The sequence below is a fragment of the Anser anser genome, assembly GCF_964211835.1.
Source record: "Anser anser genome assembly, chromosome: 1".
Lineage (NCBI taxonomy): Eukaryota > Metazoa > Chordata > Aves > Anseriformes > Anatidae > Anser > Anser anser.
The window spans coordinates 180,446,069-180,471,660 of NC_139720.1; the positions used below are offsets into that span (position 1 = coordinate 180,446,069).

At 37.4% G+C, this 25,592-nt stretch overlaps 1 protein-coding gene across 1 annotated transcript in view; it reads left to right on the plus strand.

The window, feature by feature from the left end:
* DGKH (diacylglycerol kinase eta) overlaps positions 1-24,384 on the plus strand; it is a 172,615-nt gene extending 148,231 nt beyond the window's left edge. The window contains 4 exon segments of the mRNA XM_083811028.1: positions 4,643-4,762; positions 5,089-5,197; positions 6,638-6,768; positions 13,557-24,384. Coding sequence (XP_083667154.1) covers positions 4,643-4,762; positions 5,089-5,197; positions 6,638-6,768; positions 13,557-13,646 — 450 coding nt within the window. The 3' untranslated portion in view covers positions 13,647-24,384.
* The last annotated feature ends 1,208 nt before the right edge of the window (positions 24,385-25,592 follow it).

Consider the following 25,592-nt stretch of genomic DNA (forward strand, 5'->3'; position numbering starts at 1 on the left):
ATAACCACTATAATAAACACACAAGTTCTAGAAATACAATAGAATAGGTTAATTGGAAGGGACCTACAAAGGCCATGAAGGCCTGACCACTTCAGGGCTAACCGAGAGTTAAAGCATGTTATTAAGGGCATTACCCAAAGGGTTCTTGAACACTTACAGGCATGGGACATTAACCACCTCTCTAGGAAGCCTGTTCCATTGTCTGATCACCCTCACAGTAAATAAATGTTTCCTAATGTCCAGTCTGAACCTCCCCTGGTGCAGCTTTTTGCTGTTCCCATACGTCCTATCATTGGCTACTGGAGAGAAGAGATGGGCACCTCCCTCTCCATCTCCCCTCCTCAGGAAGTTGTAGGGAGCGATGATCTTGCCTCTTAGCCTCTTTTTCTCCAGACTAGACACCCCAGGTATCCTCAGACTCTCCTCACAGCTCATGCCTTCCAGCCCTTTTACCAGCTTTGTTGCCCTCCTTTGGACATTCAAGGACCCTAACACCCTTTTTATATTGTGTAGCCCAGAACTGCACACAATATTGAAGGTGAGGCTGTGACAATGCCAATTACTGTGGGATAATCACCTCTTTTGACCATTTTTGCCCTCCTGGTTTGCCAGGGCACACTGCTGGCTCGCGTTAAGCCAACTGTCGACCAGCAACCCTAGCTTCTGCACAGCTTCTTTCCAGCCACTCGTCTCCCAGTCTGTACCTATGTCCAGTATTAGTCTGTCTCAGGTGCAGAATCTCACATTTTCCAATCATAGAATCATTAGGGTTGGAAAAGACCTCCAAGATCACCTGGTCCAACCATCACCCTACTTTGCCGAACTTGATGATGTTGATGATTGTTCAATGTTCCAGCCTATCTAGATCCCTCTGCAAGGTCTCTTGTCTGTCCAGAGAGTCAAGAGCACCTCCCCATTTAATAAAATAGTTAAAGGTTAGGCTCATATGATCTATTTTATGAAGTTTTGAAAGGGAAAAATATTCATTAGTTGATTTTGTTCAAGACATAGGAAAAATATCTACTGGTGTTTTTCTTTCTTTTTTTTTTTTTTCTCCAGATAGCTATTACTAATTCCCCATTTGAGATTGAATGAGGAATCAACAGAGAAAATTGTTTATTTTTTAAAATAGTTTGAGAAGAGGAATTAGAGGAAAAAGTTTAAGTTGCTGATGCAGTACTAGGACTAGTGTAATTTATCAAGACAATCTAGGAATAATGTTATTATGGAAACTTTCCAACTGAAACATTACCTCTCATTGTGTTGTTGAGCTGATCCAGTGTTCAAACTCCTAAACTTAATTTGATTCATTTGGCTGTGTCTGATTTTTGCATATTTTATTTCTATTTCTCATTATGGTCTATGCATATGTCTTCATGGGTCTACATCAAAGATATTTTTTTAATAAAAAGGTTGTTTGGAAGTTACGTAGGTGTCTTCCAGAAATGTCCATTACACTGATTTGACAGCATTCTTACTTTTCTTACTCAGAATAGTATTCCACAGTTCCAATAACAAGGCACCGTTGTAGCCTTATTGGCACATATTTTATAAATGCCAAAGCTGCATGTATGTTGGTTCCTCACTTTGATTAGAAACAGAGGAAGTGTAAGGTGTTGCTTGTTCTATCTTCTGCTGTTCTATCATACACTGTTCTCCAGTCTTTCTCCCGTGACAAAGATAGACATTTTCTTTAATATCTTTTTTTTTTTTTTCAATAATCCCCCACCCTCTCATCTGTGATCAAAGCTCCCTATAGCTGTCAATTGATGCCTCCCTTGCATATGCTACTTGGTAAGCTTTTTCTCTGATTGCTGTTTACCAGCTCTGAGTATTTCCATTATAAGGAGACAAGAAATGTAAATGCATACACAAAGAGACTGTGATTCTTGTCACCTCCTCTAAGATAACATTAACCAATTTCATATGACAGTATTAGCTGGGTGACATCAAAGGGTGAATTAGATATAAATACCATTTTTAGTTAAATGAAAAGATGGGACAACGAAGCTGATTAGCTGATTTGTGGAATCTCACAGATAGTTATGGCTGGAATACGGTTTGGAAAAAAAAAAGAAATGTAGTTATGTTTTGACCAGATATCTACCAAATCATTAGAATGGCTTGGGTTGGAAAGGACCTTAAAGATCATCTAGTTCCAACCCCTCTGCTACGGTGGGGATACCACCCACTACATTAGGTTGCCCAGAGTCTTTTCGAACTTGGCCTTAAACAATTCCAGATGTGGAGCATCCACAACTTCTCTGGACAACCTGTTCCAGTGCCTCACCACCCTCTGAGTGAAGACTTTCCTCCTAACATCTAATCTAAATCTCCCCTCTTTTAGTTTAAAACCATTCCCCCTTGTTCTGTCATTGCTTAACATTGTCTGCCTGTCACCCATGTGATAAAGATACTAAACAGCACCGGTCCTAAGACAGCCCCCTGAGGGACACCACTCATCACTGGCCTCCACCTGGGCATTGAGCTGTTGACTGCAACTCTGACTACAGCCATTCAGCCTATTCCTTGTCCACCCTTCAAATCCATATCTCACCAATTTAGAGAAAAGAATGTCGTATTGGGACCAGGTCAAAGACTTTAAAGACCTCCAGGTAGATGAATGCACCGTTTCGCTTTTTACTTTTTTAAAAGCATTTCCAATTTGGAACAGAGCACTATTTTAGAATATACTAAGGGGTAAGTATTACATTCATTTCAGTTGAATGAAAGGATCTGAACTCACTGAAATCAAATATCATCATATAAAAAATTTTATTTGGGAAGAAACTGAAAAATCCTTTATTTTAAACATCTAATTTGTAGTGCTAATTTTCAACTTGGATATAAGAAGCTTTTTCTAGATGTTCTAGCAGGAGAATTTACCCTAAATTTGATGACTCCTTTACCAGAATTGCACTGTAGGTTGTTTTTATTTTTTTTCCTTTTTTTTTTTGAGTAATATTACTAATGCATAAACTTTCTCACCATCGAGTGAGAGTTTCTTGGCCCTAAGCAAAACATTTCCCTTTGAGAATCAAGCAACTAGATAAGTGCTTATTGAGAGAGAACTTCAGCCATTTATATAAAAATACAAGACTTTGTAAATAATTTTTAAAAATGAAAACACAAGAAAATTTGTAACTTCCTCAAAGACAAGTGTCATCCTCAAAATCATCTAAACATTCAAACTGAAAAAAATGTAAGGCAAAAGAAAGATCAGTCTGCTTATAGGGATTGAATTCTCTCCCCAAGTACTATGGACTTCAGAAGAGAAAAGAACGCTATAGCAAGAAGGAACTAATATTTCCAATATAACTATACTAAACAGTGATATCTTACTAATGATGGTCTCTGCTCTGAAAAGTGGTAATATAAGCAAACTATTGAAGGAAAAGAAAAATGTTTCTGTTAGGTAGGAAAAATTAGTGGGGACTTGTAATTTATCTCCAAAAACCTAAAAAGTCAAAATCTTTTTCTGGCACTGGAGATCAAAGATGCTCTTACAAATCCATTTAAAAAAATATATTAATTTGTACATAACTTCATTAGATCTTTTCAAAAAGATCTGAACTGCTTTGGGCCTACTTTTACTTCAAAGAGAAAAATGGATGTTCAGATTGCTTACTTAGTGATTCCAAACAACTCGTTCCAGTATTCAACACTTTATCTCAAAATGGTGCTTCAGCAACCCCAGATAAGCCCAAAACAGCTTTGCCTTGGATGAGCTGTTTGCCTTATCCTTTCCACACAAATTTCACTCACACAACAGCTGCAGAACGTGGTTTTCTGACCAAGGTTCGGAGGAAAACTGATACATCCATAGGATTCTCAAAGTGTTGATAGAGCCAAATTCCTATAGGTCAGTAAGTCCCAAGCTTTTTATACTTTCATTTCCTCTTTGGCTTTCACTTTGGCTTTTTGTCTCCCCTCAGAGGCTGCAGTCCTGTTCCCCTTCCATGCCTGGTGCCTGTTCCTTCACACCTTCAGCCAGTAGCAGTGGCTGAAGTGGCTCCATGTCTCACCTATTAAGAAGGGGTAGTTCAGATCTCGTATCACCACTGGAATGCCTTTGGGAATGGGATGTCTTTGGGAATGGAATGCCTTGGAAATCCATTCCAAGAGATCCTTGAGTGTCTTAGAGATCCATGATGCAAGCATGTCTTAGAGATCCATGGCGCAAGATCCATTTCCTCTTACCTGACCATGTATGAGTGTTCTATCATATAAAGAAATCTGCAAATAATAACTTGGGCTTACTACCATCTACTTTTTTTTTTTTTTAACATCACGTTTCATACAAAGACTTTCCAGGCTATTGTCCTTCTGGTCAGTTTTTTACTCACTTGTGCTGGAAATTACCATTTTCAATGTTGTGGTCTAGTGTTGGTGATATCAGATAACTTCTGTTCTATGAAGGCTCATGAGTGTGGTGAATGGGTCTATACTAAATGTCATGTCAGGGTGGTCTGAAATGCCACTGAAGGAAAATTTAAGTTGGTAAGAATATTTGTTTTCACCGTTCGTTTACATTTGCTGAAATGTAGTCATCTGTTTGTGTGTGGTAACAACATATCCGGATATAAAAACTTATATGGTAACAAATCTAAAAGTACTATTTTTCTGGCCTATTTGTAAACAGCAGTTAGAAGCTCCCCATGAAGAGCTGCTGTCTGATGCTTTGCACAGCGTGGAGACAGAGTTGAGAAAACTTGCTGAGATACCTTGGCTTTATTATGTTTTTCAACCAAATGATGATGAGGTGAGTTTGATTAATACTTTCTGTTTCTAATTAAACTTTATTTTTAAGAGGGAAGAGTAAGTTAGACTCATAATGTGGAGAGGCAATTCCAGTAATGATGCTAGATCATTTCTGTCTGCTGTGAGCAAGCCTCAAAGCTTAGGGCACTTTTTTTTTTTCTGTTCCCTCTTATGATTTTAAAAGGCTTCAAATGGTTATTTAGCAAATTAAACTTGTATGGAGTTAAATCCTTACATAATTCTTTACAGAAGTAAAACCAACTGAAGTATGTAATTTAACTGTTGTTTTCTGTTAATTAAAGGTAACTATGTCTTTCTTTCATGCAGGATCCTCCTTTGGATTATGCTAAAAGAAACAACAGAAGTACAGTGTTTCGCATAGTGCCAAAGTTTAAAAAAGAAAAAATTCAGAAGCATAAGACCAGCCCTCAGCCTGGTATGTGTTTTGAAATTACAAGAAAAATAATAACATTTGGGGAAAATGTGATTTTGTGTTTGTCTGTGGGCTGGTTGGTTTTTCTGTTTGTTTTTTTCGTATTTTTAGTAAGAGTTGCAATTATATGCTCTACCTAAGAGTAAAGTCCTGACCCTGATAAACTGAGAGGCAACTGAACTAGTTGGCACCTTTATTAGGATGAACATTCCTTTAATGCGTTTAGAAAGCATTCAGTAGGACCCCATGACTTCCAGGGGAACCAAAGGTGAACTGCAAAAATATATAGATAGCTACTGTTTTATCATGAAACAGGACCTGTGTCTTTGCTGGTGGTTGCAGTTGATTAACTCATAGCAATACAAGCCATATGTAGACCCACAATTTCCCTGTGAAGCTCCAATTCAGGTTTTTCAAGTTAGTTTCAGAAGCTGTGCAATACCTTTATCACACTCGTTTAATTAACCAGTTAGTCTTAAATTTCAGGTGGTTTTCAAGTTCAGTGATTTAGGCAAGTCAAACAAAAAGCCACGATAGTCAATATTGATCTTTTAATTAGTAGAATTTGAACAAACTCCACTCTCCTCTCTTCCCACCATTATCCATGAACTTACTTCCTTAATATTATGTCCAGGAGTTAATCAGTGATCAGATGGCCCTAAAACTGTTTCTACATCTTTGTGTTTTTAATGGACAATCTGCAAAATCTTGCCATTGTTGATTAGACTTTAGTTTCAGATTAGACTTCAGATTGACTTCACTTTAAAACTAAAGCAGCATTGAATGAAGTTGCAAAATTATAGCAATAAGTAGCATAGCTTTTTATTTTTTTTCAATAAATGTGCTCTTATTAGGACTAATGTGGGCAACTAACCTTAGAGAACAATGTTGTACAGAGAGCTTATTAATGACCCATGTAACACAATAGTTTAAAGAATACTTGTAGCATTAATTAATACTAGAAATTGTTGATTAAAACTGGACTTGCTTGCTGCCATTGCTATATCTGAGGTATGGTTTATATATTAATTTTACATGTTGATTAGTTTTTGAAGGCTTTTCCTCTTCCTGGATGACTACTAATAAATTAATGGTATAAAGTAGAACATTAGACTTTGCGTCACTGATCCTAAGATTGTTTAATGTGAATTTGTTGGGACATGAGGTTTTAAAGGCTTTACTGAAGAAACTGTAGTAAAGCTGAAAGCATGGCTGCAAAGCAAAGAACCCCAACTTTGTTTAGATACTTTCTCATGTTAACTGCTAACCTGTAACCTGCATGTATAAAGGAAATTGTCGTTTTTTCTGGAAATGACACCTCTAACCTTTCCCTTTGCTAGCACGGCAATTCTACTCTGTTTTCCACTCTCTTTGGCCTAACCTTTGCTTGTAATGCATTTGAGCATGTAGAAATTAAGGGGGTTTTGCTCTTAACTTTGGTAGTTCAAAAATGGGGCACAGATGAAGTTGCTGCTTGGCTGGATCTGCTCAGTTTGGGAGAGTACAAAGAAATCTTCATCAGCCATGACATCCGAGGCTCTGAGCTTTTACATCTGGAAAGGCGAGATCTTAAGGTATTTCCTTTGTGCTACTTTTCTGCTATTGACCATTTTCTTTGACAAAACAACAACCAACTTTTCTTCTTTCCCTGCACTTGTTATGTGCTTGTAGCTTGGCTTACACTGTGCAAATATGCAATAAACTAATATGCGCTGTCCTTTGGCCTGAATTTCTTAAGTGCTGAATTGTACTCGCTACCAAAAATATCTGTGTTATCAGAAGTTTCCTTTTTTGCACCTTATGTAGAATGATAGCATTATAGTTTATGTCAGAAGGCATAGGAAAAGCATGTTTGATATCTTACTGACATCAGTGTAATATAATGTTATCTTCAAGAGATCACTGTTTCCATTAAACAGGATCGGTATGGATCAGTTTATTAAGCTGGTGATAACAATTTTGAATATATCTCCTGCAAGGTCAGCAGCTGCAAACAGCTCACCTGTTTCCAGTGATTTGTTGTATACATACTGGATAAAGTTGATGTGAGAGAGATGAGCAGCTTAATAAACTGTGGTGTTGGACTTAAATGGTATTGGTATTTTTATGTCAAAGTAGACTTTCCCAGTAGGTTTTCTCATCCCCAGCCAATCTCTGCCTGATTTTAACTATATAGACTTAAAAAAGAACATTTTATTTTGTCTTTCTGACTGTCTCAAATATCCTAAAACTTTCTTCCTCTGAGGTCAGATTGTAAGTTTTGCAGGGAGAAATGTTACGTAGCAGTCTGAGATTGTTATTTGAGCTTGCTGGTCTTTTTCAAGAATGACTTAAGTGCATCCATTATATGTAATAGAGGCTACATCTTTGGGGATTCATTACATTAGTTTTTTCCAGGAACTCAGTGGTAATGAGTTCTTGATAATGTGTTTTGCAACTGCTTTTAGCACATAAGAGACGAAATAGGATATTGTATAAATCGCAAACATTTATGTTTAGAGTGCAGGTCATTGCTCTAACCACAGTGCAGTAGTCTTCTGATATGGGCAATACTTTCATATACATGTGCCATTTTTCATAAAGTTTCTTATATAGTTTGAAATCCTTAAATCCTTAAGTCGCCTAAGCTTCTTTCCATGGAAGTTAAATTCCTTTCTTTCAGGATAGTGCAGTCCCTCCATGTAAGCAACTTCCCAAGCAACCCACCACAACATTCCAATGATGGATTTTGCAAGTTCTTGTTCTGAATGGTCACTGAACAAATTTAAAGCTTGACTGGGAGATTCTGCAACATACAACAAAAAGTTTTGCTAAAATGTTAAGGAATCAATAAAAATAAGATGCCAAATTTGTTGGAATAAATAGAACAGTTCAGTTGAGAGGGACCTACAAAGATCATCAAGTTCAACTGCCAAAGATGGTCAGTAATACCAGTGCTAAACTAGGCATGGTTTGAGGCACCTAATAGGTACCAATTTGACTGCATACCCAGAAGACTGGCACTTCAACCAAGTAAATAACTGCAGCAGTGTAATCATCAAACTGTTCTCTCTGTTGCTAGGACAGGTGTGGATTCAGACTAAAGAAAACCCCATCACAAAGGCTAACACCCTGAAATATCTGTCTTAGAGCCTAAACAGAGAAAGACTTCGACTGTCTTGAATCATTTATGCAGGTTTTAATTGCTCTGCATATCTGGGCTAGCAGAAGTCTTGCACTAAAATTGTCCCTTCTGGTTGTTATCAGAGCTGAAAACTTCCAAAGTAGTGCTTTTTGTAAGGTAGGCCAGGCTTTTGGCTAAGTGTGGTTTGCACTCCATGTAGCAACACGAAATTTAAATAGCAGAGTTGACCACTCATCTTGTTCATTACATCTGGGGCCTGATCTCTGCAGGTAGCTAATTAAGGATGGCTCAGGGACCCTGCAGTTTTCTGCCCAGTGACCTGAGCTGGTGTCAAGACGTATAATGTGATACATAGAAAATGAGGAACATATCACAAGCTGCCCTGCTAATTTGTCCTGTGTTTGGCTATTGAGATGTGCAGATGAGTCTTCAGTGCTTTTGTGAGTGATAATCTGTCTAGAGCTTCTCCTCCAGTGCAAGGCTTGTGCTTCCTGCCAGACTAAATGGCATAGTCATTGATTCAGTCTCTTAATCCATGTGCTATAGTTACCTCTATGACCTCTCAGGTGTACAACAGGAAAAACAGTTGCCCATTTTCAATTCAGTGATTCTCTGATTTGAATTGAATCCTCTGGGCCCGCTTTTCTATGGTCAAATGTAGAGATAAAAAGCAGTAAGGAGAAGGATGTGATGAAACTCTCTTCCTTTGCATGCATCACTGAACTAGATGAAGAACTAGATCACAGAATCAGAGAATCACAGAATGGCTTGGGTTGGAAGGGACCTTAGAGTTCATCTAATTCCAGTCCCCCTGCCATGGGCAGGGACACCTCCCACCAGACCAGGTTGCCCAAAGCCCCATCCAGCCTGGCCTTGAGCACCTCCAGGGATGGGGCAGCCACAGCTTCTCTGGGCAACCTGTGCCAGGGCCTCACCACCCTCACAGTGAAGAATTTCTTCCTAATATCTCATCTAAATCTCCCCTCTTTTAGTTTAAAACCATTCACCCTTGTCCTGTCATTGTCTGCCTGAGCAAGAAGTTGCTCTCCATCTCTTTATAATAAGCCCCCTTTAAGTATTGAAAAAGGGGGTCTCCCTGGAGCCTTCTCTTCTCCAGGCTGCACATGCCCAGCTCTCTCAGCCTTTCTTCCCAGGAGAGGTGCTCCAGCCCCCTGACCACCCTCACGGCCCTCCTCTGGCCCCGCTCTCACAGCCCCACACCCTCCTTGTGCTGGGCCCAGCCCTGGACGCAGCACTCCAGGTGGGGCCTCACGAGGGCAGAGCAGAGGGGCACAATGCCCTCCCTCCCCTGCTGCCCACCCCTCTGCTGGTGCAGCCCAGGACGCAGTTGGCCTTCCGGGCACACGCTGCTGGCTTGTGTCGAGTTTTTTGTCCACCAGAACCCCAAGTCCTTCTCTGCAGGGCTGCTCTCAGTGAGCTCTTCTCCCAGTCTGTGCTCGTGGCTGGGATTGCCCCAACCCAGGTGCTGCACCTTGCACTTGGCCTAGTTGAACCTCATTAGGTTCACATGGGGCCACTTCTCAAGCCTGCCCAGGTCCCTCTGGATGGCATTCCTTCTTTCTTTTGTATCAACTGCACCATTCAGCTTGGTGTCATCTGGAAACTTGCTGAGGGTGCACTTGATCCCATTGTCTGTGTCACTGATAAAGATATTAAACAGCACCGGTCCCAAGACTGTTGTTACATGGCTGCATAGCTCGTGGATCCTATTCTGAGTTAGCTCTTTTTTAATGGTAGATGGCAAATGGAGGACATATCCAGGCGGAACCAGATACCTATCTCCATCCAACCCGTCCAGTAATGCCCTTTCTCCAGCATCCTGTGCTTGATTTTAGTTAAGGGAATCTTAGACTTTTACATCCATGTGATTTTCTTTCCCTTGATGAAAGTTTGGCTAGTCAATTGTGAGCGGTGCTGTAGAAACTACAGAAAGAAGGCTTGTTGTGATTTTCTTTAACCTTCTTTAACAAGGCAACTAACTGAAAACTAGACTCTGATTTTTCTGAAATAAATGCTGTTGTACTTAGCACTGAACAAGCTTGCCCCTATACATGTAACTTGGCAATAACTGGAACTGCAACACATTTGGTAGGACTAGGGTGATGTCTCCTTAGAACTCCAGAGCAACCTTGGTTTCCTTGAAGGTTTTCCATGTCTCTTGCCAGCTTAAGGAGGAGTGAGTGTTAAGCTGAAATCTGTGCTGAGGACTGACATTTCATCTCTGTCTTTAGTAGTAGTGCGTTTTGGAAAAGGTCTTGCATGGAAATTGGTTTGTAAGATTTGCTAGACTTCAGGCACGCATGATTTCTTTTGACACTGGAAATGCAAGTAGTGTAGATTTCTAATCTGGAAGATGTTAGTATTAAGGAATGTTTATATAAACTGCTTGGTAGTTTTACACTCGTGGTACATTTTAGCAAAATCTGTGGGGCGAACCTCAAATAAATGTATTGTTGACTAAGCAGATGGGGCTAATCACAGTTGTGTAATGCAGGTGAAGAACTCCTGAAAGTTGTTGCAAGAATTTTCATCATCTTCTTCTTGCCCTATATTTTTTTTTTTGAGTCTTATCTGCTGAAGGCATAAAAATGCCAAAGTTTGTAGGGAGAGCATAAGGAGTGGTGATCCTGTAGTTTTAAGGCCATAGTTGGGAAAAGAAAAAAAAAAGGCTGTTTTCTTCCTCAAACTCCGGCTATAGTCTTGTCTTCAAAACTGAGATTGTTGGAGATAACTTTGGGAATGATGCATGGTAGGCTGCTGTAGCAGCCTACTGCTACATCTTGCCTTTTAGTCTGAGATGAGAGAACTTCTGCAGACTTTCCAGTAGTAAACTGGGAATACTAGATAGTATCTATTGTCAGAAATGTATAACTCTTAATTTCCTTCAAATCAGGCTGTTACACAAGCATGGTTATTTATGTATTTATAGTGTGGTAGGATTTAAAAAAAGGGTCCCCAGGATTTCAGTAAGTCTCTGAATGTCACTCAGGATGGAACTAAAACTAAAATTTTAGTGTTGATGATAGTTTATAAAGGTTGGTGGAAAAAGTGGCAAAGTTTTTTGGGACTTTCCTAGTATGATTCTTTCTTCTTATCTTTGAAGTCTGACAGTACCTCACTATGTTGCTTATCCAGCAGTTCTACTCATGAAAAATGTGTTGGTTTTTTTTTTGTTTGTTTTGTTTTCTGAAAAAAAAGAGGAAGTTCTTAAAGTTTAACACATGATTTCTCCTGGTTTGGAAAGTATCATACAGGGTTTTTTTTAGGTAGAATTTCTGCCACAGAGCATCTGGGATATTTCAGTAGTTTCAATAGTCATGCATAATTTTGTTTAATTGGAAAATTAAGTTTGACATAAATAAGAAAAGATTTTCCAAGTACAAATCTATAATGAAAAAGGTTAACAACATTGTTGGATGAATTTAACCAGTCTGCCCACATCAAGTCTCTTAACTGAAAAATTAGTATTACTTTTTTATTTTTTTTTTTTTTTTAACTTAGATGACCACTCATTAGCGGAAACTAGATATAAATGGATGTGATGTGAAAAGAATCATTTTTTTTTTCTGATAGGTTTATGAATAGCACTTGGTTTGGGGACTTTCTTGAGCACATTGTGAACTGAAAAGTTCACTGAAAAGTTGACATTTTTGTACCAAAGTTCAGTAAAAGATGGTGACGTATTGTAGTATTGTTGGTTTTCTACTAAAAACTAGCCATTTTTTTCATTTCTGACATAACGAGAATTCAATCTTGACTCTGAAAATTAATCCACCTGTTCAATCCGTGCATTTACTCTAAAATAATTCATGCCCATCTTACCAACCCCTTCTTGTTTTGGAGAAATGACAAATGAATTTCATACTAACACTTTCAAATAATATGCAGTGCAGATTTTCTGAGGTTTCTGTGGCTGTAGAAAGGTAGATGTAGCCTTTGTGAAAAGTGTGCACAGAATGTTATATATGGTTTCATTTTTCAATCTGTATAAAAATAATTATTTCAAGCTGCTTAATTCCACTCTTTTCTATGTCTTCATAATGGAACATTTTCCTAATAAAATGAAAGGATTCTTATTTCAGAGGAATAGATAGCAAATTTTGCTAAGACTTTTATTTAATCACAATGTATTTATATAATGTTTATTCTACAAAGGACTGCTATTTGAGTATGCCACTTGCTCAGCATGACCAACACAAGGATTTTAGAGTTTTTCAAAGCTGGATTTTACAGATAAAAGAAGAAGATTTCCACCAAACGGAGATGAAAATTCATTAGTGCAGTTGGGGATCATTAGCACAGCTGGGCATTCCATTCTGCTCCTCTGACCATTGGACCAGTAAAAATTGAAAAAGGATGTTGTTAAAGCTGTTATTAATGCTGGAAGAGTTTTACTGCAAAAATTTCTTGTCTGTTGTCACTCACACAGAGCTGGGTCCAAAAAAAAAAAAGTATTAGAAATATTTCAACTGATAGGATTGCTTCAGTGGTGGCTACAAAGAGATTTGCATTTCTGCTTTTTATATTTTCCTTTGGGATGTGACTGTCATCTCTCTGAGAATATTTCTCCCAGCTCTCTAGTCATCATGGATATCCACATTAGGAGACTGAACCTTTTTAGAGTGAAAAACAAATGCTTACGTTTTCTATTGCTCTCTAAAGGGAAGTTGTCCTACATGCCTGTAGATGTTATTTCCACTTTCCCTTGAGAAACTGGGGATGTGTGTGCTTGTTGATTAAGACAGGCATCATAGGGCCACAGATCAAGTGATGTTGCTGCACAGAAGCTCTAATCCATCACATCCTACTGAGCATTTGATTGCTGTATTAGAGAGGAGGGGGAGATTGTTCTTTTTCTCCAGAAACTGTGAAAGGATTTGTACTTAGAAGTCAAGCAAAATATGTTTTTGAAAGATATTGCAGTGTTTTGGGTTATGATTGTTGCAGGTAAGTATTTTTCCATCTGCCAGACAGAGAGGCATTCATTGTATGCTCTAAGCATTTGTTGTTATTGGATTGTTTTTGTTAAGCAACACTTGCTAGTGCCATAGAATCTTTTCCAGTTAATGTTGTTTGCAGTTAGCACATTTCTAGACATCTGTTGCATGGCTAGATCATAACTGTTGCCTTTTTTTCATTTTTGTAAATAAACTTTCTTCTTTTTCTTTTTTTTTTCTCTCTCTCTTTTTTTTTTTCTTTTTTTCTTAATTTCTGTAGGACCTGGGGATAACGAAAGTGGGTCATATGAAGCGAATTCTCCAGGGAATTAAAGAGCTCGGCAAGAACACCCCTTTGTCTGACGTGTAATTATGCTGGTACTCTCCTGAGAGAGAGAGGGATAGTTGCTGGAGAAGCAGAGCTGTTGCAGGCACTTAGCTGTCTTTGTATACTGTATGGAAGAATAAGCACTGGTGTATTTGTACAGGCTAGTGTCTCTGAATGATTGTATGGTGAACAGCTTGTTGCAAGAGCAAAAAAGGATTTGTGCCAAAAAAAAAAAAAAAAGAAAAAAAAAAGGAAAAGGTTATACGTTCCATGAAGGCATTTTCTTGGTGTTCAAACTTGGCCAGTTCAGATAAGCACATTTTGGTAAATCAGTTGGTTGACGGTGAACTGCACTGACTGGAAAATATAATCGAGAAATGATCGCTTTGCTTACATGCAGCTCAGTATGCCTCTCTTTACGACGCAGCAAGATGCCACCGTACAGCATGAGGTTGTCTGGTAGTCCTTTCCAGGCATGGCTTCCATAAAACCTCCCGTGCAGGAGACTGAGAGGTGGCCGCTTTCGAGGTTCAACACGCGAGTCTAGCAATGCCTCAGGTACCTCGCACTCACGGGCCACGCAGGACGGGGAAAGATACCTTGTTATACCATGAATGCAAACTGTAATGCATGGTGTGCCTGCCTGAATTGTCTGTCGTTCCGTTGCATGACACTTCTGATACTTTAAACACTTGAACAACTTTTATATCGGTTTGAATGAGATTTAATTTATTACTACTTGAGTGTCCTTTTTTTGGTTTCAGGCACTTTTCTATTCTTCAGTGTTGTGTTATTCCTAAATGTGTTCTATGGCAAAGGATGTGTGGGTGTGGAAACTTAGCATTTGTGCCATATTCAGCAAATTATATGCATTATATATGATTGAAACACTGTACAGTTAGATTTTTAAATATACCATGTACAGAAGGTGTATCAGGTAACTAACTTATGAGTATTTTTGAAAGACCGGTACCTCACAAAAATATCAATTGGCTTCCTGCATGGAAAATTATAAAGAATTTTCTCATGGTGCATTTAATATAGTTATTCAGTTATCTTAAACATCTGTAGCTTATTTGAACTTGTAGGAACTAATGGTTTTATTTATTCTATTGTTCTAAAAGCAGGTTGAAAGATTAATGAAAATTTTTATGGGAAAATTTAAAGTATTTATCATAAGTAAGAAAAGTGTTAAAATGTAGCATCTGATTTGATTTTTGTGGGGTAAAAGCTTTTACTCATTACTAATTTACTATTAATTTAAAAATTTCTATGTATGCATTTCTTTACAGAGGCATCAATTTGTTTCTTGTCAGCACTCCTACATCAGTAGATCATAAAAAAATTTAAAAACTCTAAAGTTTTACACTATGCATGCAAAGATGAATCACATGCAAGCCAATAATCTATGAGTGTAAACAGGTTAAAAAATGAAAAACATCTTTGTTTAGTAATTGCATTAGACTAGAGTTTATAAGGTTATTTACAGTTTACTTAAACAAAACATAGCTTCATAATTGAATTTCCTGGTTAATTTCTCACAAAGTATTAATCCAGTAGAAAAATAATGTGCTTTATATTTTATATAAATATGAAATATATCTAGGGGTTAAGACACAAAAAAACCTACTTAAATGTTTGAGATGAGATGATAATTGCATCACAGGCCAGAGAACTCGCCCAGAACCTTTGTCTCCTTGCTGTTCTGATCAACGTGGCATTCCCACCAGAGGAACACTTGACTTATGCTTTATCAAATATCTCTGTTGATTCTTACAGGTTAAGGAGTATGCTAATATGTATTTCTGTTTTCCTAGTAGACAATAGAGTAAGGTTTCATTTGCTTGGTCAAAAGCTTTTCCCCATTTAAAGGGGACAACGTCACGTACCACATCCTGGTTTTGTCATCCTTTTCTCATGAGGATGATGGGAATCATCCCTTGGAAAATCAGATGTGTTCCCTTCATTGTTTTATCACAAGCGATGTTAAAAAGCAGTAAAACAGTCTTCGTTTATATCCAGTTGGAGTAGTATGTGCTCTTGCTGCTGTAGGTTAAACCAGCACCACTCTGGGAGCTTTGTGGACATAATCGATTGTTCTGGTCAACAAACAAAAGTAAAGGGCTATGTTCCATTAGGTTTTCAGTAAAAAACAACACAAAAGCTGCTTGTCAAGTGACATTATTTTCATGCTGTTGTATTAAAAGCATATGTAAACAATGGAAAGTTATGCAAACAACGGAAAGATATATTTTTTAATGTACTTGACGTTGACCCCTTTAATGATGTTCAGATGGCATCTGTCAAGTCTTCACAAGTTGTATTTCCTCTTCTCTTTTTTTTTTTTTTCTTTCTCTGTAAGCTGTGATATGTTTTAATGTGCAGCAGCATTCTAATATGTCGATGTTATGGTAGACGATGTAGTTAGTATTCCTGGTGAAGTCAAGGATGTAATTCATAAAAGAACCTTCTTTGCTTTCCTGATTGTAGGATTCACCCTCTCCACAACTTTCAGTCTTGCTATATGCAATGTGGTAAGATGGGCTATAGAGCAGGATATCTTAAGGCAACATGATGATGGCTATAGAGGCCAAAATGAGTATATTAAAAAATCAGAGGTGCTTTTAGGCAGGGAGAATGACCAAGTGTTGTTTTGTAATGCGATTTTCTTATGACACTCTTAGATTACCTCAGTATAGGACAACTTGTCTTTGCAAAGTTCCATTTTTTTAAGTGACCACCAAAGAATTCAACTTTGATTGTCCTAAAGCAAAGGTTTTTTTTTAAAACGTGCAAATAGAAAAAGTATTTTAAGTATCAGTTATGCTATATTTAATAGCATGATCTGTATGCCCAGGAGAGCACGTTTTATGCAGCTCTATGCCTTAGAATAGTTTTGAATATCAATTCCAAATGCATTTGATAAGGAGACTCAAAATATTTTATGGGATTTTGCTACTGAGGTCATGGGTTATAACTGTCTTATGTGACGTGGCTTTTCTAAGGAAAGATTTTTGAACACAGTGTTAACTATCTCATGATTATTGCAGATTTCCAAGTATTGTTTTTTTCCTTAGCACTGTCAAAATCTCAGCTCCTAGAACTGAAAGACATACATAGATTGTATGTTAGCAAACAGAATTCTTTATAATTTAATCCCAATGTTTAAAGGGCTTTAAAGCATACTTCCTAATATTTCATTACAAATAAGATAAGCCAATTCCCTAGAAGTAGTTAATTTTCTAGAAAACTAGTTAATCCCAGTAGCTTTTGTGGAGCCTGCTTCAACATGCTAGATTCATGAAGACAAAAAACACTGTATAGTGTTTACTGGATTAATTTTTCTTTTCCCAATAGTCCGATATACTTAACCTCTGTGGTCAGTCAGCATACCTTAAAATCTGTGAAGGCAATGCCAAGCAATCAACATTTTTTGAAGCGGATGGTATTCATGTAGATTAATGTGCTGTGCTTCAGAAAGTGGAAGAGAAGGTTTTTAAATGACAGTAGATCTCTTAGCACGTGTTTATGTTTTGTCATTTTCAAGTAGATTTTTTTTCCGGCTTTTTGTGTTCAATTGTTATAGCAGCCTCTGATTTGGGTGATGCATGTATTGCCTTGGTAATACGTAACGCCTTCTTTTTATCTTTTTAGAAACTGAATGAAGTCAGGCAAGCTCATGGTTTTATTTATTTATTTTTTACAATACTTCAAAGAAAAAAACTTGTTCAAAAATGATTTTTTTACTATGATGGCGACTGCAAATTTTCTTTATGATACGTTTTTGTGTATTTCTCATTTCAGTATGTTTTATTTCTTCTCCTAAACACCTCTTTCTTTCAAAGAAAAATATTTTAAACCTCTGGAAGAACAGTAAAAGATAAAGCATGTGATCAAAAACCTTCCCAGACAATTTTAATCCAGTATTTCTTACTTTGGGACTGGAGTAAATATCCTTGGCCCTATAAATAATAAATAGAAAACATCTTTCTATCTCCATCCCTGCCCAAGGAAATTCAGGCTGTAATGTTTGTAACAGTAATTAAAGTAAGAGGAATTTATTTATTTTATTTTATTTTATTTTTTATAATGTCCTATTTCATATATTCCTTTTTTTTTTTTTTTGTAGAGAAATACAAAATCTGACAGTTTTTACTTTTTAGTTGAACTCAGTGATGCTCATTCACTTAATGAAAATTTCATTATGCCCTGATAATGCACAGATCTTGTTGCAAGGCTAAAATAATCAGCATTTTTCATTGCATCTAGACAGGAAACCTTCACATGTAATGGAAAAGTAATATTTAAACCAACTAGGAGAGGAAGTATAGCAGTGTTACTTTTAAAATAAATTTAAAACTACATATTATATATAGATAATTTCACAAAGGACATACAAGAAAAACAACAACAACAAAACCCACAGTGATTCCGTTTTGCTTGATGCTTGCTATTAATGATTGCATTACTAATGTTTGCTGCTTTTTCTCCATTGCTCTATCTGTGCCCCTGAGTATTAAGTTCTTGAATACAAGTTTGAGAGTTCTGGTAACTAATAATTAGCAGTGTAAAGTGTATTTGTGAAAGTTGCAAGCAATGTATGTTGTTAAGGATAACTGAGCTGGAGCAATATATTTAGTGTACAACCAGGAAATCATCTTGTCACTGAGAGCCCCAGAAAACTGTATTAATTTTGTTTTTATTTTTTCACCCCAACATACCTCTCAACTGCCATGTCCTGAGTGTTGCATTTATACCATGGGCTCTCCCATTTTTTGATTGTTTTCATAGATTGTATGTTTTGTGGTATGATTTTCATATCATCAAGGTTTGATGCTGCTTATGCTAACTGCAAAGATTTGATGTTTGCAGGAACTGTAAATGACTGTATTGCTGTCTTAGGTAAAAGGAGGAGTTTTTGATGACGCAAGGAAGCTGAGGAGTTTGGACAGGACTATAAATCTGTCTGCTGCCTCTTCAGAGCTGAATGATAGTGTCAGTAGGATTGATAAAGCATCATGTGGTAATTATCAATAGAAGATCTTTACTGGTTGTATAAATTCATGTATTTATATATAGAGCATAGTGTGGAACTTGATCTTTTCTACAAAAAGAAAAAAAAATTTTCTAGTTCTTTTCTACTACTGTTGCATTAGGTTTAATAGCTCTGTTAATGGTTAGCTTATGTACTTGAAATGCTCATTTCTGCCATACAGAAGCCCAGTCTGTTTCTCAGAAATTGTATTCCATTTGGAAACCATCTGGATTGTTCCAGGAGTATTCCTGCTGCCAGTTGGAGCTAATACCACCATTCACAGTAACTTTTGTAGGCTTAAATTGATTGCCCGCAATTTTATAATCAAAAAAATTCATTTGAATTTTTCTTTAAATATGTAGAACTAAACTCAAAACGTGATCCTTTCATTATCTGTAAAAGTGTGTGTGTATATATATATATATATGTATGTATGTATATATATATTAGCACTGTTAACACTTTAGCAAACTAGCAAAATGCTGGCAATTACCGACCTGGGGGTATCCCTGGACAAACTGTAATGAATTTAGCTGCAGTGCTTAAAGAGCTACCACCTTCAGAGCAGCCAAGGGAAAATTCATATATTTACATGGTAGAACGATAAAAATCTCATTCAAATAGTTGAAGACATTGTTTCCCAGTTGACACACACTTTTTATGTAAGCGTTTGGGTGGGATTTTGAGTTCATGTTCATGTAACCTTTTGCTTATATTAGCAAGGGCAGAAGAAGCCGGTGTGTAATTTGTGTTTAACACAGGTCGTGTCTGTACTCATGTTCCCGCACTGCTTCCCAGCTCCTGTGCCTGGATAACTTCCCGGCTGCTTGGCAAGATGAGACCCTCACACGTCTCCCCCACTTTCCATTCAGAATAGCTGGACAGGCAGGCTAGGAAAGATCTGCAGGATGCTCCAGGACGTCTCCTAGACTGACCAAGGCTTCAGGCCTCTAAGTCTCCTATAGCCATAGTGAGCTAAAATCCTCCAGGTTGTACTCCTGCAATCTCTGCTGAAAGCGTGATTTGGTTTGCCATCGCGCTAACAATTAACACTATCTACTTGAATGCCCTTTGAAAGAGAAGTGCTTGGGTAACTTCATCAACTCTGTCAGATTTTTGAAACTACTAAAACTTACGATAGCTATTAGTAGGACAGGTATGCAACTGATAATTCTACAGAACAAATACTTTGGAAAAATACTGTAGTATGACTGAAAGATTAGTGATAGGATTGAAAAGAAACTGAAAGTAAAATATGGTACAAAGCTTAAAGCCATTTTATTTATTTTTTACCAAATAAAGACCTCCACAATGCTCCAATTCCCAACTATGAACATTTGAAGGGAATTAGCATTGTAAATCCTACTTTTAGTCAACTAGAATAATTAGATTGGAAACTTTTTAGTTATTAATAACCTGATAATGACTTTAACAGGGAAAGGGTTATAGGTAATACTATGTTTTTCTCCCTCCCTGCATTAGTTGCAGTAAGCTTGGCATGGGACTGCTTCTTATTGCAGCTGTGGTCAATTATTATGTGAATATAGAGGTTGAGGAAAACTCTTAGAAGCTGCTTGGTTTTGTTTCTTCTGTGAGGGATAATACACGTGCTGACAAGATATGACATGGGGGGGTCTTAGTGAGATTTTTAAGATATCAGAGCTTCTTCTCAGATGATTTGTGAATGTTTATGATGAGTACATAGATGTGGAAACACTCTCCCAGAAGGTTTCCAGTGGCACTGTCCTCTCACAAGATGCCATCTCTCTCTATTGAAGTAGGTATTTCAATATTCTTTATGTTGTACCATAACTCACATGCATATCAACTATCTTAATAAACAAATAGTGTCTTACATACCAGTAAAATCCAAAGGATAAACATATAGTGTCTTAAATACCAGTAAAATTCAGAGTATAAGTAAGCACTTGCTTTCTCTCTCTCCACTGACAGTTATTTTTTCAGAATACATTCATTGGTATTCTTCATTTGGGAAGGGTAGAAAGTTTCCATAGGATGTCCAGAGTAGGTTATCTTTAAATCTGAGTGCTATGGAATTGCTGTGGATGTTCTGGCATTTTCAAAAAGCTAATTTCTTCTAAGGGTATTCCAGAGGTACTGAGAGGATCCTAGCACAACATGAGGTTTCTCTTATTAGCCAGGCTTGTCTCTTAAAGTAGTATTCCAGCCAAGTGCAGCCATTAGTTCTGCAATAACATTCACTTATTTGCTTGAGTAAATGCGTAAAGTACACATGTAAATGTTGCTGGATGCATCCCATTCAGAGATGTGACACTATAGTTTTCTACATAGCTCATATGTTTGGGTCTGAATATATTCTGAAGCAAAAAGCTGAAATAAGCAATTTCTGCTTTTCCGCTTTTTTTTTCTACTTTCATCGATTAGAAGATGAAAATACATAACGTAGTTTGTACTGTTCTAGTCAGGTGGAAAAAAAAATAAAAATCACAAAATCAAAGGATAGTTTAGGTTGTAAAGGAGCTGTGGAGGTCATCTTGTCCAACCTGTGTGCTCAGTAGCTTCTGCTGTTCATTTCCCCTTGGTCCTGCTTACCCCACAGGGAAATTCGTTGTCTTTGCAAATATGCAGACTAAGGCCACAGACTGTTGGCACTTACACGTGTGCTTGGCTTCAAACAGCACTTTAGTCCCCCTTCGAGATTGCTCATGTATTTTAGTTTTAGCATTGACGTGTAAGCCTACAAGAGATTTGGATAGGTAGAAATTGTTCTTCTCATGAAAGTCATCATCAGACTGATCATTGGTAGACTTCTGAATGCCATACCTATGAATGTTGTTCTCTTGCCAGTATTTGCGTGTGCATGTGTGTATATATGCAGTATCTAGTTGGTAGCGTGTGCACGCACACCTGTACATATATATGTATATATATACCCTGGTTTTGCCCAGTATAATGACGCCAACTTATGTGTAGAGCCAAAAAACTTAAATATATACAATGCTTGAGATGCTGCATTGTTTTTATTATAATATTTTTATATCAGATGAATTGCAGGATGTTTACAGATGCTTATTAATATTTAACTTATACAATGGAGTGGCAGGATGTTTGATTGTTGTCAGCTAAAGAATTGTACAAGATTCTGGGTGAAATTTTGGCTTTGTTGAAATCCTTGGCAAAACTCCTATTGATCTCACTGGGGCCAAGATTAAACCCCTCTGAATCTATTGTTTACTGGCTATTTTCCTACTGTGATTTTTTTTTTTTTGAATGATTGAAATGTATTTATTTTTCCCAATGTGAAATCTGCAGTTGCTATTTGGATTTTTTTTACAGAACCTGCAAAATACAACACAGGTGGGAATACATGCCTCATTGAATGTACAGACTTTTTCATTGTTCTGGTCCTTGAATATGTCTAAGAAAATAGCTTCTAAAATAACTTTTGTAAGATTTAATATAGAATCTTCTAAAATAGGTCATTTTTCATATCTTTCTCCACAAAGATGGCATGCAGTGTAGTAAGTGAAGGTGAAGAATTATTTATACAGTTCACCTGGCTCTGCTGATCTGGAATGAAACATAAAGAACCTTGTCCAAAAGTACCTTATCTAAACAAACAAAAAAACAACCCAACTGTATATTATATAGTGTTTTAAACTTCTAATCAAGACATGGAGGTATCTTCAGAGCCAGTCTGTAGAATTATTCTTTTAATATTTCATGAGTGAATACAATTATGCAAATACTAAGTGGTAGGGTAAGTTAGACAACTGCTTGACATTAAAGAAAGCACTTATTAAGAGACAGAAGGATCAGTTCTTCTAGCACCAGGGAGGAAAAATACTGTAATGCAGTGCTTCCTAAATCCCCTTCCAGGGTATCTTTTAATTCTGTATGCTCCAAGTATATTCTTCCTGTAAAGAGACAGAAGGCTGTGTAACAGCCTAATAAATACAAATTATTATTACTTTTTTTTTCATCTGAGGCTAAAAATTTTGTTTTCAAACAAGAGCTATTGTGCACTTTGAAATATATGTGTCTGGAACAGGTAAGTTTGCATTCATTGTAGGTAGCCATTCTGGGGATACAGTAGGACTTGGAAAATGAGGTAGTTATCAGCAACGTTACCAAATGTTATCAGAAGCTGAAGAAGTAGGGAGCCAGCCTTATTCCCCTGTGAGGCTCTCTCTGAAGACATCTGTACAGAATGCCCACCCCTAGGCTTCTTTTGCTGTAACTTTGTTTAAGAAAGGATAATATTCCGATTCACACTCTTCCCCTTGCTAATAAGGAAGGAAGTATGCACGCTGGTTGAACTTTCCAGGATTTTGTCTCTGTTGGCTATAGAAACCTCAAAAGAATGATCAGCAGTGGCTTACGAAGGATACACAGGGCTCTGCCTGGGCTCGCTGGTCTGGTAATGGGGATCTGACTGCAGATTTGGGATAAAAGCTCCCATTGCGCTCCCTCTGTGGTCAGTCTCCATGGTTATTAGTGGGAGCAGGTGGGTGCCCAAGTGAGCAGATAGCTTTCCTTTTGCATGTGTGTTGTCTTTCTGTAATTGTAATCAGGAATGGGGTTCAGGACTCGACGTTATTTGTCTGAAAGGCCATGACGAGTACAGGATATCAGAGGAAATGAGGAGGCAGGGGCTGGAGGTCAGGGTTCTGCTTTTGGTTTCCTGATGCTAGGTTGATAGGACTGGGGGCAAGTTGGTTACCCTCGGTATGCCTTGCTGGCTCTGCCTGAGGCAGGAAGGATGCTTACCAGCCTGAACAGCCCCCGAGACCTATAGATGAGTGGTGGTCTACGAGTGGCTAAGTTTTACTGACACTGTTGTATGTAGTATAAATAAATTAATTTGTCCGTAACACTGCAAAAAAAAAAAATAATTGCTTTTTCTGGTTTCTGTTCTGACTATTTAATGACCTACTACATTCTGGGTAGTCAGTTTTGAAGCTTAGCAATTGCTATTGTACTTACAATTACACACATAGTGGGCTCTGTTTGCTGCAGAAAAGAGTAAAACTTTAAACTGCCTGACAAAACTTGCCAATGAAGTATATCTAACAGAGCAGGGGTGTAACTTTTGGCTTTATTTACTTGTAATAATGGTAAGGAACAGTGAATTTTGTTTGTTTACATACTGTTTACAATGGCACAGTTTTATTTTTAATATATTAAAACAATTGAGGTATTTATTGCATATACTATTTTAAAGATGTTTTATGTGTTTTCACCTTTGGAATATATTGTTACATTTCCTTGTACAGATAATTTGGGTGGCTTTGTTAATATAGTTAGTAATTTTTATGACTACTAAGTGACCAGTTTTCCGTGCCTTTTTATTGTTGAATGCATGATTACATATTTATTATTGTATGGAAGTCACTGAGATGTGTATTTTTGTATTCTGCTGGAAGCAATGGTTGATTTTATTGTACATGATAAGAGATGCCTTGTATAATGGGCGCTCATATGAGATCTTCCTTCTCAAATAAACAGAATACATTCGATGTATGTAAGTCCTTGAATTCTTTCTGTGTCTGGAAATTGATGGAGATCCTTCAACACCATTACACTGAATTTTAGATGTTATCCACTCAAAATGTGGGCTGGTAGCAATGTCATCAAATCTAAAACAAAATTCCCCATTGAAATCAATACAATATTAAGTTCTTGGCACGCTGTAAGCCTTTGTAATTTAAAAGAAAACTCTGTATGTTAAAGCTAAATAAAATGTGGATGAATGACTATCAAGCATCATTTCTATTCAGTCTGCCAAACGTTGCACTAAAATTGTTTTAAATTGCAGGCTTTGAATGCAGCTTTTGAAAATCCTTTATATGGCTACGTGCGAGTCCCCATGTAACTAGTAAGTAGGTCACTGTGCATGTAGGTGTTTACATTTGCAGGGATCTTCCGCTAGGTCTTGCCGGCATACAGCGTATTAACTGTAAAAATAGATTTACACTTGCATCCATAGTAACAACAGTTGTTAAAACATAATATACATTTCTCCGAGGTCAGTGGCAGTAAAACAAACACATTTTTTCCTGGTAGTATATGCTGAACCTCTATAACTCCAACCCAGGTAAACAGTCACTGGAGCTGATTCCATGCCAAGAGCTGAAGACAGAGGGCAATTCTGCAGGCAACGATCATCTGCTGTGTTGTGGGTCAGTGAGCTACTAGGCTAGCGCTTAACACAAGACGTGATGTGAAAGTAACTACGATCAATGGCATATGCAGAAGACAAAGTACAGTGTACGTGAGCTCAAGCCAGTTGATTAGGGAGCCAGGTTCCTGTTGTCCTGATGTGAGTGTATATGTGAGAGGCATTTTTATGGATAACCTGTATTGTTTAAAGGTCAGAGCTGGTGGTTTTAGCAAACAGTGAACTCCAGGTGCTTATAAATCTTGTAGGATCAAAGCTTGTACTTTAATTTTAGGGGTGTTTTGTGCGTATTCCATTTCTTTAATAAATCCTAAATGGTTGGTTGTGATAATCACAGCCATGGAATAAATGACAGGCTGTATTAGGAAAAATAGCCAATGAGCTAAAGTAGGGGATGCTTCTGGGGTGGCTCTGCAGTGTATGAGGAGACTGAACATGATGGTGCATTGACACCATGAATTCTCTAGAATTGCTTCTGGCAATAAGATACAACACAAATAGGTTTCATGTAGTTCATCGTGTCTGTATGTTAGATTTATGTGACTAAGAATTCAAAGTGTTGAAAAAGTGGTTTTGTTATAAACTTTAACTTGGGATATGTACTTAAGGAAGTTTTTAATTACATTAAAAAGATTCTGGTTAAACGGATGAACTTCCTACCACAATGTATATTTTAGTACTTGTGTATAATCAATTTGTTAATGCCAATGACACTGAATACCTGATGATAAATCCTTTGAAATTGGGCTTTTAACCCCCATGACAGAATTTATCTGACATGTCTATCACC